This window comes from Rhinopithecus roxellana, chromosome 8, assembly GCF_007565055.1.
Source record: "Rhinopithecus roxellana isolate Shanxi Qingling chromosome 8, ASM756505v1, whole genome shotgun sequence".
In the NCBI taxonomy this organism is placed as follows: domain Eukaryota; kingdom Metazoa; phylum Chordata; class Mammalia; order Primates; family Cercopithecidae; genus Rhinopithecus; species Rhinopithecus roxellana.
The window spans coordinates 94,998,419-95,012,664 of record NC_044556.1 but is presented as its reverse complement, the minus strand read 5'-3'; the positions used below and the strand labels follow the sequence as shown (position 1 = coordinate 95,012,664).

Below are 14,246 nucleotides of genomic sequence, written 5' to 3'. Positions count from 1 at the left end.
CTGGCTCCCACACCAGGGAGGTCAAGCCCTGAGAAGAAAACCCTTCTTTGTCTCTGTCCCATGGTTCTGTCACTGACCAAATTTCCCAACACTGAACTCTAGAACTGGACACATCCCCCTCCAGGGGCAGGGCCTCCAGTGCTAAGCCCAAAGCAGATGCTCTCTACACAGGTGGCCACTGTCCAAGGTCTGTTACCTGCAAACAGAAAGTGGAAGCCACTCTTTGTGGCGGGCTGGGGGCTGCATGGAAGCCCCTGGGGCTCCACACACACCTGGCTCTTGGTGCTTTCATCACTGCGATTTCCTCTGACTTCTCTAGCCCTCCTCATCCCGGTCTGTGCTAAAAAACTCAAGCCTGCTAACTACAGGACCTGCTCTCATTTCCTACCATTTACTTCCTCTCCCTACAGCTAACCTTTGAACAAAGAAGGGACTGAGATGCACGGGAATGCAAGACTAAGGACTCAACATAGCTGCTTCCAGCTCCTCATCAGGCTGGGAGGGCTGAAGCCACAGCTAAGCAGGGGCTGCACTGTGCTCCATGCTGCCTATGTGAGTTCGAACCAACAAACCAGTCTTGGAGTGCCTCTCCCCAGTGCTTCCAGCTCTTCTCAGGGCAGTCTTCCTTCCTTCTATGCACATCAGCTTGCCAGGAAGGGCGGGAACTGCCGACTCCTAAGGAAGGTGTGTTACCCCTCCAAGGAAAGGAACTCACACACATTGAAAGAAAGGGTTGGTGCTGACCAGGACCCTTCCCATTGGTGCTAAGAGGGGCATCTGCCTGGAAGGGAACACATGTCATTACAGGGCACGAGTGATGAGGAGTGCTTTCCTGGTGCGGAATTCCCAAAGAAAAGGAGCACACACGCCCGGGAGACACTTCTTTTATTTAGGAAGGAGGTCTTTCCCACTGGTGCCGGCCCCTGCCAGAGGTTGGGGTGACAGCAGGATCAGAAGCACTGCTCTCACACACAGTGGGAGTGGAGGACGGCCTCCAGCAGCCTCTTTAGAAAGCCCAGGAGTTCTCTTTATTTCAGAGAAGGGCGTTCCTATACAGGACATCACTCCACTACAGTCGTCACTTTCAACTGCAGGCTCAGGGAGACAACCCTTGACATTCATAGGTATATATGTACTTTAATCGTATGTTAGAAATCAGCTCTTCCACACTAAGATTTACAATAAAAATAAAATAATTTGTTCTGTAAACTATAGTAGAAAGTTTCAAACGTCTTAAAAACTATCTTCCATACAATGGAAAAAGGCTTTTGTGTTCTTTTTGGGCAAAGGAAGACCCAAATACGCTGAGAAGACGCATGGGCATGTTGCTGCAGTGATGCTGGAAGCACTTCTTTGCTATGGACGGTTGCTAAGAGAACAGAGTCACTTTCTCCCCTTTCAGCCTGGAAGTCCAACTCTTCTCTTGCTTAAGAATCTAACCTTGAGACCTTCCAAGATGCTTAAGGCTGCTCTGCTGTTGCCTGGTCCTTGGCAGCAGCAACAAGCTCTGCGAGAGCTGGGAAACTTTTTATGTCACTTGCTTGCAGTCCCAACTTTTGTATCTGCAAAGGCCATGAGAATGAATTATGTTACTGCAATTCAAGCTGAATGTGGGGGGCAGGAAAAAAAGAAATAAAATCTTCATCCTCTACTAAACCAGAAGACAGTTCCCTGAAGACTTGTAGGATATTTTTTCCTCTAGAGCAAAGGATTTACTTCTTGTAAAATGTGAGGCTTTTGGGGTCAAACACTTAGCATTCTAAGAAGCCAGTAGGTTAATTTATCTTAGTCCAAGAAATCAGACAGAATAAGAGCCTCTTTTGTGGGCCTAAAAAACACTAGAAAAGAAAATCCACACTAGGGAAATAAAAAAGTGAACTATTTTTTAAGTAGAGAATTTTCAAAAAAGTACTGGCCTGTGCTCTTAGTTTCTTAACATATTGCCAAAAACCTTTTAGAATCAGATGAGTTGAAAACACTTTGCTTGGCACAGCAACTACCGTGGATTATTTGGTCACCGAGACATGGCACACCATGTTCCCACTTTTGTTTAAAAATGACAACAACACACATACACGTATACATCTATACACACACACACACGCACCACGCACGCAGAGAAAGATCCAGAAAGATACACACCAAGTGTCTGTCAGCATTCTGTGTTTGTTCTGGGGACCGGGACTGCGGGGGCACCTTATCTTTCCCTTCTCTTTCCTTTTAGTTCCCTATCCCGCTCTCCTTCCTTCCTTCCCTTGCTTTTGCTCGTTGGCTCTTCACGTTTCTATAACATACTTTCTTGCTTGTAAAAAGTCTTTAGGTTTTTTTTGCCAAATAAAGCAACATGGCCGTTGACTTTTACCAGGATATATCTCTACATTCATCTCAAAGCAGAAAACAGTTGAATTTTCAGTGATGATCATGACGTGTAAAAGAAATTCCTTAGTAAGCTAGAAAATCAAGGGTCTTGTTTTAACTGCTTTTATTTTTTGCTTTTTCTATTAACATTGTCTCAGTTCTCCAAATCAGGACCAAGTGTCCTCTTATGGAAACTTTATAATTTCAATTTTTTTCCCTCTGGAAAGGCCTCCCTTGAGGACCTACTACTGTGTGGGACGACACTTCAACAGTTTAGAAGGCCAGTTTCTGAACATCTAGAGGTTTTCTGAACTGTCCTCACAGTATCATAACATTTCATTTCATGATGAAATTTCATTTTCACCTGAGTGCAAATGAAAAGACATTCATTGCATGTTATCCATATCACCTCTTAAGTGATAATATCCACATTACCATTCAGCCACATGCCATGATTCTAAAATTTGTGTTTTATAGGAAACCTACAAAGGCCAACCAGGGAAGCAGAGGAGTTGTGCTCAGAGGATTTCTTACGCACCATAGACGGGTAAATGCTTTCAGTTATTTTAAGCTAAACCAGTAAGGATTTCAAAAGCCTGGGGTTAGCACCAATTAAGTATCAGGCACCAGACCAAAAAGTCCCACTGTAGCGAGCTCTGTGAGCATGGGCACTGGGGAAACAAGCAGATGGCAGCACCAGAGAGCACGCCACCGGACTTCAAAATGGGAATTCTCCATTTTCTTCTACCCTTTCCTTCTCATATTGCCTAGAGGCAAAATAATTTGGGAGCCCCGACTCCTAGTCGTTAACACTTGAGAAGCAATTCCCTAGCCACTGCAACAGCATCTCTGGGATCACGTGAGCCACCAAGTAACTGCCCGGCTCTCAGAATTTGGTTTCAGGCTCACTGGAGCGGCCGGCGGCTGATGAGTTACCTGCTCTCCTAAGTACTCAACGTCTAGGGCCAACTGCAGCCTGATTTTGTCGTCATCACTCATGCCACCACTGGGACCGACGGGGTTGGCGGGAGTGGTTTTTCTGGCTTGTTTCAGCCTTTTCAAGCTCTCTTCCATTTTCTTCACAGAGTTCAATACATCTGACACGGTTTCGTAGTACCTTGAGCAGAAGACACATTTATTGGTGAAAAGAGGCATTTGTGTGTAACACCAAATAGATTGACTGGCTTTGTGGACCAAAAAAAGAGATTTTTAAGATACAAATTAGTTTCCAACGAAAATTCAGCCATGGTAAGTAATTAAGTTTTTTAAAATCATTTTTTTATATATACACACACACACACACATATACAGACACATACGTGTGTATATATATAGTCCTAAGTGTCTAACACAGCATTCCCTCAGAATTTAAGAAATATGTATTTGCATGGATTTTGTTTAACATTTAATCGAGGGTGGACATCTGTAGCTCATGCCCCAGATCCAGTAACAAGTTCATTTCCAATCAGTTCTAGAAACAGTTCATCTTTTAGAGTGTAAAAGTATTTCAGAATTTTCAATAAAGTTCATTGTCTTTAAAATACTCTCAATATAATTTTGAAATTATAAATGAGTTATATTTCAAAGCTTTGTCTACAAGCTGGTTACTCGGCATTTGAAATACATTTGCCCACAAAAACTGTATTAGACATTATTGTTATATTCGACATTATTGTTATGTTCGAAATTAACCCATAAATGGCCACTTAAATCTTAAGTAAATAAAATACTACTGCAAAATTAATATTTAATAATTAAAATCAGTTACAAAATTGAATAGCATACTTGTTGATTTAGGAAAAGAATATTTCATTAGAAAAAGACACTCATGTGTTCTAGAGGTTTTAGGAATCGAGTCCTTGTCAGCTGTAATTACTTTTGAAATGTATGTTTTCTCTTCCTTGATTACCAACCTAAGTTCTTTGATTATCTGTTATGATTAGAGCCACTCTGGACTGACAGGGCTGAGCAAAGAAAGGGCCTCCAAGAAAAATATGGCTGGACCTTGGAGAACGGCACCTGCAGGGAACGCAGGCAGGGCCAGGAGACACAGGGGCACTGTGCACACGGCCAGCGAGGCCGCGGCCCAGGCAGAGGAAGCCGGCCCACGGGCTGTCCACGGGGGTGTGGGGAGGGAGGTAGCAAACTGCGGGACCATACTCTGACTAATCCAGTGAAGAAGTGCTAGGCAGTCTCACTGCCTTATTCACACGCAGTGCTGGATGGCCTCGGGGGTTTCTGCCGCAGACTCTTCTAAGCAAGGCCCACAAGGTCTACTTTTAATTTACGTACTTATGAGTGCTTTCACTGAGAGCGCCTTCTAGCCACTGCTGAATTATTGCTTGTTTGAGCTTATCCTTGTGTCCGTTCTGAAGCTGGAATAAGGGCTTCAGAGCACTGTCCACATAGGAGGAAGCTGTGGTTGGGACCTCCTGGAATGATGTTGGTAGGAGATCAAGATGCACAGGAGAGAAACAGAAAAGAAACAGAGTAAGTTACCCAGACCTCAAGTCCAAAAGGATACTATTAATGTTCTAGTTTTGAGACATGGACAACTTTCATCCCTCCCAAAGGTAACACTGGGGTCCACAGAAAGCTGCCTGGAGAACACGAGGGAATAAGAAGAGCCAGCACAAGAAGGTGACGTCTGGAGCCAGGCTGGGTTCAGGTGCTGGCTGGCACAGCCACCCACGGCTCAGGGCATCGAAACTAGGGCACTGCTTCCCGTAGCTTCATGTCCACATCAATCACCTGGCAATCTCATAAAACTCAGGTTCTAATTCTGTTGGGGGCAGAAAACTCAGGTTCTAATTCTGTTAGTGGAAGGGTTGAGTTCTGGGACTGTGCTTTTCTAGCGAGCTCCCACCCGCCAGGTGATGTGAATGCTGCTGATCATCAGACCACCGTTTGAGAAGCAAGGATCCAGGCTCAGGAATGTAACCTTTCTCAGCTCTGGTTTCTTCATCTGCAAATGGCAATACTAGCACCCACTTCGGAGGAGGATAGTAAGACTATGTAAAGTGTCTAGCACAGGGTCTGACCCTAACACAAACTCTCAGGAAATATATTACTGTAGCAACCTATTGACTAGAAAGGGAGAGTTGGTAGATTACTGAAGAAAAACAACATATGTGGCAACATAAAATAGGTCTCTCTCCCCCACTTCCGAGAGGCAGCTTCAAATCAGACAATAAGGAGCAAACATAAAATGGCATCATATTTGCATATAACCTATGCACACCCTTCAGTATAGTTTAAATCATCTTTAGATCACTCACATTTGTATTTTTTTTTAAATAAAAACTTTTTTTATGTGTGGAGACTGGATGTCACTACTTTGCCCAGGCTGGTCTCACACTCCTAGGTTTAAGCAATCCTCCTGCCTCAGCTTCCCAAAGTGCTGGGATTTTGGTGTGAGCCACTACATCTGGCCTGTATTATTTTTTTATTGTTGTAGTTTTTTTTTTTCCCTGAATATTTTCGATCCACAGTTGGCTCTGTGGATGCAGAACCTGGGGACACAGGGGCCAACTATATTTCCAGTAACAATAAAGAGGGAACAAGATATAAAGTGTGGAATACCAGATATGGAGACAAAAAAGTGTAGGACTTTAAAATGTTATTAAAACGCTTTTTCTGAAAAACATACTTTTCCACAAGACCAAAAGGAAACTGAGTACATCCTTAAATACTTTTAGGATAGGATGGGAAAGGTCTAACTATTTCAGTTTGTGGCCCAGAGCCCCTGATCAACCCTGCCGAACCTCCCTCTCTTCATCAATACTATTCTCAGAATGGGATGAGCTCAGTCTGTCTCAGGCCACCCCGGGAACCCGCCGCTTCCTTCCTTCCTCTTTGGCTTTCCTAATACACACTTCCCCGTCTCAGGCCACGCCGGGAACCCGCCGCTTCCTTCCTTCCTCTTTGGCTTTCCTAATACACACTTCCCCGTCTCAGGACACCCCGGGAACCCGTCGCTTCCTTCCTTCCTCTTTGGCTTTCCTAATACACACTTCCCCGTCTCAGGCTACGCCGGGAACTCGCCGCTTCCTCCCTTCCTCTTTGGCTTTCCTAAAACACACTTCCCCGCCTCAGGCCACCCCGGGAACCCGCCGCTTCCTCCCTTCCTCTTTGGCTTTCCTAACACACACTTCCCCGTCTCAGGCCACCCCGGGAACCCGCCGCTTCCTCCCTTCCTCTTTGGCTTTCCTAACACACACTTCCCCGTCTCAGGCCACCCCGCGAACCCGCCGCTTCCTTCCTTCCTCTTTGGCTTTCCTAACACACACTTCCCCGTCTCAGGCCACCCCGCGAACCCGCCGCTTCCTCCCTTCCTCTTTGGCTTTCCTAATACACACTTCCCCGCCTCAGGCCACCCCGGGAACCCGCCGCTTCCTCCCTTCCTCTTTGGCTTTCCTAACACACACTTCCCCGCCTCAGGCCACCCCGGGAACCCGCCGCTTCCTCCCTTCCTCTTTGGCTTTCCTAATACACACTTCCCCGCCTCAGGCCACCCCGGGAACCCGCCGCTTCCTCCCTTCCTCTTTGGCTTTCCTAACACACACTTCCCCGCCTCAGGCTACCCCGGGAACCCGCCGCTTCCTCCCTTCCTCTTTGGCTTTCCTAACACACACTTCCCCGTCTCAGGCCACCCCGGGAACCCGCCGCTTCCTCCCTTCCTCTTTGGCTTTCCTAACACACACTTCCCCGCCTCAGGCCACCCCGGGAACCCGCCGCTTCCTCCCTTCCTCTTTGGCTTTCCTAACACACACTTCCCCGCCTCAGGCCACCCCGGGAACCCGCCGCTTCCTCCCTTCCTCTTTGGCTTTCCTAACACACACTTCCCCGCCTCAGGCCACCCCGGGAACCCGCCGCTTCCTCCCTTCCTCTTTGGCTTTCCTAATACACACTTCCCCGCCTCAGGCCACCCCGGGAACCCGCCGCTTCCTCCCTTCCTCTTTGGCTTTCCTAACACACACTTCCCCGCCTCAGGCTACCCCGGGAACCCGCCGCTTCCTCCCTTCCTCTTTGGCTTTCCTAACACACACTTCCCCGTCTCAGGCCACGCCGGGAACCCGCCGCTTCCTCCCTTCCTCTTTGGCTTTCCTAACACACACTTCCCCGTCTCAGGCCACCCCGCGAACCCGCCGCTTCCTCCCTTCCTCTTTGGCTTTCCTAACACACACTTCCCCGTCTCAGGCCACGCCGGGAACCCGCCGCTTCCTCCCTTCCTCTTTGGCTTTCCTAACACACACTTCCCCGCCTCAGGCCACCCCGGGAACCCGCCGCTTCCTCCCTTCCTCTTTGGCTTTCCTAACACACACTTCCCCGTCTCAGGATTCTCTCCCGTGAACGGCGCTGACCTTGTTGGTTCTTCGGTAAAGCCGGGGAACCTCCAGTGCGCTTTTTAGGAAACTGAAGCAAGAGTCACTTAAATCCTGGATGATCTTGCTGCTCAAGGAGGGCACACAGGCTGACAAAGAGCTCTGGGAGTCCTCCAGGGCTGCTGTTGAGATTAAAGACTGGATTTAATCATCATGCTCATGCCCAGATGTGAACTTCATCTGAAATACTGTCACAGCATTTACAGTGTGTACTATAATAAATCAGATCAAATGAATTAAACAAAACATCTTATTTAGGGAAGTTATAATACAAAACAGAATAGAGAAACAACCAAGGATTTACAACTACAGAAGAAAATGTCCAATTAAATATACCCTACAGTCTCTGAAATTTTATTTTAAATCATTTCTTATTCAAAGATTTGCTTAGTCAAGATTCATTTTTACCTGTGATAGAAGAAAAATTCTTAAAGCCAATCATTTCAAGTTTTGGCTTGATTATTTCCAAGAGTTCTGGAAGCTGAAATAAATATGCACTTTATATATTCAGTTACTTTTTATAAATCAAAGGAAGAGGCGATTCTATTTGCATCTACAAACGCTAGAATTCGCTAATGAATGGTGAATCTAAAATCAGGAATTTCAGTAATTTTCATCAAAGGAAAGAAATAGTTTTAATGCTTTTACTATAAAAAGATTTCAACAACATGAGAAATCACATGGTTTAATGGCTACTAACAGGCACAGAAAATAAGCAAAAACATTTTCTACTCTATGGCTCTCCACAATACGAAAATAGACACAGTAAAGACCATATTCTTACTGAAAACATACACATTTTAAAATTCAAAACGGTATTTATTCAAGCACCACAAAATATCTAAAGTTGAGGAAAGCAGAACTGTGTATCAGAGGACTTAACCACTACATTCACCCCACAGAGTTAATGTTACAAGCAAAAACGTATGGATCTATACAGAGAAAACAGAGGAAGAAGTTTTAATATTTTAGCACTTTCAAGGTATAGCTGAAGATTAAACATCAACAGAAAATACTGGGGTAAATTAATGTAAAGTAACTGAAATCCAGCCCACTAAAGATCATGCCTGAGCAGAATAAGGTGAGCTAATGGAAAAAAAAAAGCCGGGGAAGCATGGCTGCTCCAGCTTGTCCCATCACTACTGAAAAGGAAGCAGGGTGGAGGTGAATACAATACAGAATGTACTCCACGCAGAAGAAGTGCACACCCTTAGAAACCCTATATGGACATGATCTGTCAGGGGAAGCTGGAGAGACACCTAGAAAGGGAGGTGAGGGGTTGTCTCTTGGGGTACCCATGGGCCCCACAATTTAAGCCCCGTAAGGCCCAATGGTGTTTGCCTTTTACACATGCTACCTTCTGTGAAAACATTAAACCAAGCACCTGGAATTCTTCTGGGACACAGGCTTACCTGCTCCTGAAGCTTGTCCAGGTCTGCAACCACATACACGAGCTGAGTGCGGGAAATGGAAACCACAGGCTTTGTTTCTAAAGGACCACTTCCTTGGTCTTCAGTGTTTCCTTGGGTGATGGAAGGTTCTTTGCTACCAGTTACCAAAGGTTTCTTGATCTCCTTGGGACTTTCATTAGAAATGGGCCTGAGTGAAAGCTGAAAAAGGATTTCACTGATTAACTACTTTTACACTAGCAAGATACACGAGCATTTATATATTACATATGTATGCATCAATAACTCATCACTAAATGCTAGCTGTCTACATAGCACTTAGTAAAAACTTACTAATAAAAGTACACTTTATTGTATCTACAGGAAGGAGTGAAGCACTAAGAGAAACAAGGACAAACTACGCCCCCATGTACATTTACCTTCTGGAACTTGTCTACTTTCTGGTGATAAAAATACCATGTGAAAAATAGAGTATCCAAACTACAATAAAATTAATGTTGGGGACATCACAGGTTTAAAAAAAAATCAATTATGTTAGGCAAATAACATACCATATTTGTAATTATAATTAATAAGGGTAAAATATCAAAATCCAAACCTTCAAATACAAAAACCAAAATGTTCTTTGCATAACATTGTTTATAAGGGAAAAAAAATAAAAAAGAAGTACGCTAGCATCAAGGAAAGAATGGGATAGAATGGGATAATGAACATTCAGGGCAAAGTGATCTATTACAGATAAACAGAGAATTCCTGGCTAGCAAGAACGCATGCTTAGCCTAACTGAATAATCGTCCTAACCCAACTCTGTCAGGGGAATCATACAGCGGTCTTCAGAAACAGCTGACAGCCCAGGGTGGTCCACTAAGACCTTTCTGAGCAGAGGGAAGGCAAAAGGGAAAGACAAACTAGATTTCACTAGACTCCCATTACCTGACAGGAGCTTTAGTCCAAATAAATCCTCACAACAGCCATGTATAGAAGCTGTTTTCCCATTATCCAGATGAAGACTCAGCTTAATTTCTCTAGGTCCACAGAATTAAAAAGTTCAAGAGCCAAAGTTTGACACTAGCTCCAAAGCTGACACTCTTTCCATTAAAACGCACTGCAAGAGGAGGACTGGGATCCTTTCCTACTCCAAATAACAAAGATTTTATTCAAAGTGTGCTGTTTTCTCCATGTTGTCTTTTTCATTTTTTAGAACACATCTCCTTTGCATACTCCTCACACTGCCATGACTGGTTTACCTGAGAGTCTGTTACTCACGCGTCCCCCAGAGAAAGGGCAGCACTGCTATCCGAGGTCCTAGCAAGAACCCACGGGGCTGGTGCTGAGCACCGGACTGTACCAACGCTCTGTGGATCAAGAATTTCTGGCTTTTTGTCGAGTATTAATAAGTCACCAAGGGCATGTGGATATTTAATACATTTGATTATTTGAAAAGAGAAAAGGATATTCAAAAAAGAAAAGATAATTTTAATACCTTTTTATGTTGATGACAATATCGTTTTGTAACCTTCCAAATATTAAGTATTAAAATGCACATATTTTTATTTCTAATCATTTTCATAATCACCTTGAAATTAAAATGAACATCTTTTTTTAAAATTTGGAGTCAGTTCAAAGAATCTGGTTTTGAGAAGGGAAAACATGGACTTGCCAGAATGGTGCTTTTCAACAAAACAAGTTCGTGATAATAGACACCCCTAAATGCGCTTGCAGGAGTAAAAGTGAAACACAGAAACAGAGCTGCAGATCATCTTGGGAAGTCAGACTACTGTGGTCCTCTGAATTAACCTCTCATGGCATTTACAAAAATCTTACGGAGTTAGCCTAACATATCTTTAATTTTTATCAGTATTGATTATGGATGAGCTCCACGGCCAGCCCTTACCTCATTGACAAACACAGAGTATCGTGCCAAAATCTGCAGAGTGAATCTCCACAGGCGATGCACCAGCAATGGCAAGAACATCTCATCTGACCAACACCTCCTGAGGCTGCTCCAAGTTCTATGAGAAGCCAAAAGGCAATATGGACTTTCAGCTAGAGAAAAAACAACAACAACACACATTTAAGGAATTTCAGATAATTTTAGGCTATAATCTAATGTGAGACTTTCGATATATGATTCAAAGGTAAAGAAAGTGGCCTTCTGAAGAAAACCATGTGGTCAGCAAAGCTGTTGGAGGCACAGGGATGAGGAGCGGCCACAATCCATGTTCCCTACCACATCCTTAATGCCACGCACAGTTTTACATGACACTATCTCCCAGGTGTCTGGATAAACATCAAACATACATAGCATTCAGAAATAATGTTTAATAGGTACTTTACACCAAATCAACAAACATGGGCTGGAGTGGCAATCACTTGCAGAGGTTTAAACTTCAGTTTCAAATTTGTCCTGTTTCACAAGATTCTTCCTCTATCTCAACATACTTCTTATTCTTTTAGAAGAAGTTAACTACATATGACCATTTTTGGCAAAGATAGATGAAAACAAATTCTGAAGCTAAAACTGATTCAAAATGACAGGAGACTTAGCTGCATAAAAGAGAGTAGAAATTTAAGTCGAGGAACCTAGATATAAGCACACAGTATTTCAGTGGTCACTAGGAATAAATATATGATACAAAAATTAATGAGGCTTTCAGAGTATGCAAACATGTACTGGTAAGTCCACATACCTACAGCTGTTACCTGCCCAGCATCCCAGCATAGGCAGCCAGGGCCCAGGAGGCCCAGGATGCATGCTTCAGCTGTGAGTCACTGTCAGTGAGAGGCAGGAGCACCCTGAGCCTCTACCATCCAGACCAGTCCTCAGCCTGGGAGGAAGGCAGATTGCAGCCCATTTGCTAAAAAAACCAGCTGATCACATAAGCACACCAAGGGGCCATATCCCCTGGACAAGTTATATTCAGGAATGAAAATGAGGTCTGTCTCCTATATTCTTATTTCTTTTTCATCTTTATAAAGCAAGAACTCTATATACCAAAACTATTTGGTCTATTTTTACCTTATTAAAAAAAGAAGGGTTGGGCATGGTGGCTCATGCCTGTAATCCCAGCACTTTGGGAAGCCATGGTGGATGAATCACTTGAGGTTAGAGTTCAAGACTAGCCTGGCCAACCTGGTGAAATCCTGTCACTACTGAAAATACAAAAATTAGCCAGGGGTGGTGGTGTACACCTGTAATCCCAGCTACTTGGGAGGCTAAGCCAGGAGAATCACTTGAACCTGGGAGGCGGGGACTGCAGTGAGCCAAGATCATGCCATTGCATTCCAGCCTGGAAAACAGAGCGAGACTCCATCTCAAAAAAAAAAAAAAAGTCAAACGAAGTGATTTTAAGGTCCAACTTAAGGCATGAACAAACACACACACACACACACACACACACACACACACACACGAAACCAGTGAATGTATGCGCAGAGTATTATGATCTAGCTGACGTGGTGAACTGAATGAACTCATTTAGGATACCATGCCACTTATCACTTTGGGGGAGTTACCTGGGGCATCTTCCAGGACATCTGTAAGTGTTGCTTCTAAGGATCCTGCTATTTCTCTAAATCTGAGATAAAAACAAGAACACAAATTAGTGTTTATGACTCTGACAGATGCCTTTCCCTATCCATCCTCTGTTTTTCCTAAGTAACAGGAACTTTCTCTGTCACTCGCTGGTAAGTCCAGCCTCGAAATGCCTATTCTCCCAGCCTTTTTTTTTTTTTTTTTTTAACTGAACAAGAAATCGTGACTAAGCCACTGTTATATAAGGGTTCTCTGTTATTTGCAGCTGGTCTGAATCATAACTTACCCCATGTTTCTCAAATTAAACAAACTGCCAGTTAAGTCTCCATCAAGAAGTTGTCAGGTGAGTAGCACCTGCTTATGATCCTCTATTCACTTCAAGGCCATAAAACTTTGGTTCCCCCAACCCATCTATCTTAACACCATCACAGGTAGGTAAACGTCCCCAGGGTAAGAAAGCTGCATTTTGTACCTGGGTTGGCAGCTTGAGAAAAATCATGGGAAGTAGCCAGTTAAAACTAGAACTCGCTGCTTGGTGCTCTTCTGATCTGCTGACCCTCTCCCACGTCCATGGTACTTGCCCTTCGGGTACTAATGCTCAGTGTCTGTATCAGCGCTTCCTAGATGTGCGTTCTTTTTTTCCTGATGACAGCTGGCTCACCTGGCACCTCAGCTCATCCTGTCACAGACCTCTGTTCTAATAATGGATATGGACATGTTTTTATGACTTTGTAAAAGGCTAATGTGTTATATAGTTTTTTTAAGCTAGCTGCTTTGGCAGGCATTGTTTTCTAACTGTATAACTCTTCCAATCTCATACCTGTCTTTACTAGCACGCTCTTTTGTCACCTGCTAATTGCCTTACTAGTAATGAATTCTGATGCATGCTCAATATCAATTTATCCAACTGATATGAAATTATTTTTTATAGTACATAATGTGCTTTTAAAAAGCGGTTCAGAGACTGAGCTAAAGGCAACTGTCTAAAGAGTAAAAAGAACAGCTTGACACAGAAAGCTGCAGCCCTACCCAACCCAGCTGAGCACTGAAGACACCAAGGCTATCCTGGACCATTACAGCTGGCTGGTTTCCAGTAGCCGTCCTGTCTGCCCCATGGAAAGAAAGGAACTCTCTAATTGCCCAGTGAAGCTCACAAAGGCTAGTCTTTTCCTGCTGCAGTTGAGAGATACAGAAGGAATAAGTGACAGATGGAAAAGTGGGATAAGAAAGCACTGGAAACTAGCCCAGGAACAGCAGTAAGAGGAGGCAGTGACACTGAACACGGGAACAAGGGAGATGGGACTGCTCTGCACCTGGGAGAGCAAACCAGCACCTAGAGCTCAACCTCAGACCCCCAGTCCTGCCTTTCTTCAAAATCTAAACAAAATACCGGAAGTTAGCCCTGATACAGAAAAGGCCTGATAGCTGGCACAGCACTGTTTATATCAGGGAAAAACTGGAAGCAACCTAAATGGCCAAAAGAAAGAATATGGTTATAGAATCTGTGGTATATTCGATGGACTGGTATGCAATATTCATGTGGAAGCTTGATGCTATAAA

General features: G+C 44.0%; 1 protein-coding gene across 2 annotated transcripts in view; it reads right to left on the bottom strand.

Moving 5' to 3' along the window:
• Nucleotides 1–871: 871 nt before the first annotated feature.
• COG2 (component of oligomeric golgi complex 2) overlaps nt 872–14,246 on the bottom strand; it is a 54,095-nt gene continuing 40,720 nt past the window's right edge. For both annotated transcript variants that reach the window (XM_010374039.1, XM_030936270.1), the window contains exons 11-18: nt 12,668–12,729; nt 11,046–11,197; nt 9,155–9,352; nt 8,151–8,223; nt 7,722–7,864; nt 4,651–4,790; nt 3,295–3,475; nt 872–1,562 (exon numbers count right to left, since the gene is read on the bottom strand). In XM_010374039.1, the coding sequence (XP_010372341.1) occupies nt 1,461–1,562; nt 3,295–3,475; nt 4,651–4,790; nt 7,722–7,864; nt 8,151–8,223; nt 9,155–9,352; nt 11,046–11,197; nt 12,668–12,729 (1,051 nt within the window). In that variant the 3' untranslated portion in view covers nt 872–1,460. The remainder of the gene's footprint in view (nt 1,563–3,294; nt 3,476–4,650; nt 4,791–7,721; nt 7,865–8,150; nt 8,224–9,154; nt 9,353–11,045; nt 11,198–12,667; nt 12,730–14,246) is intronic.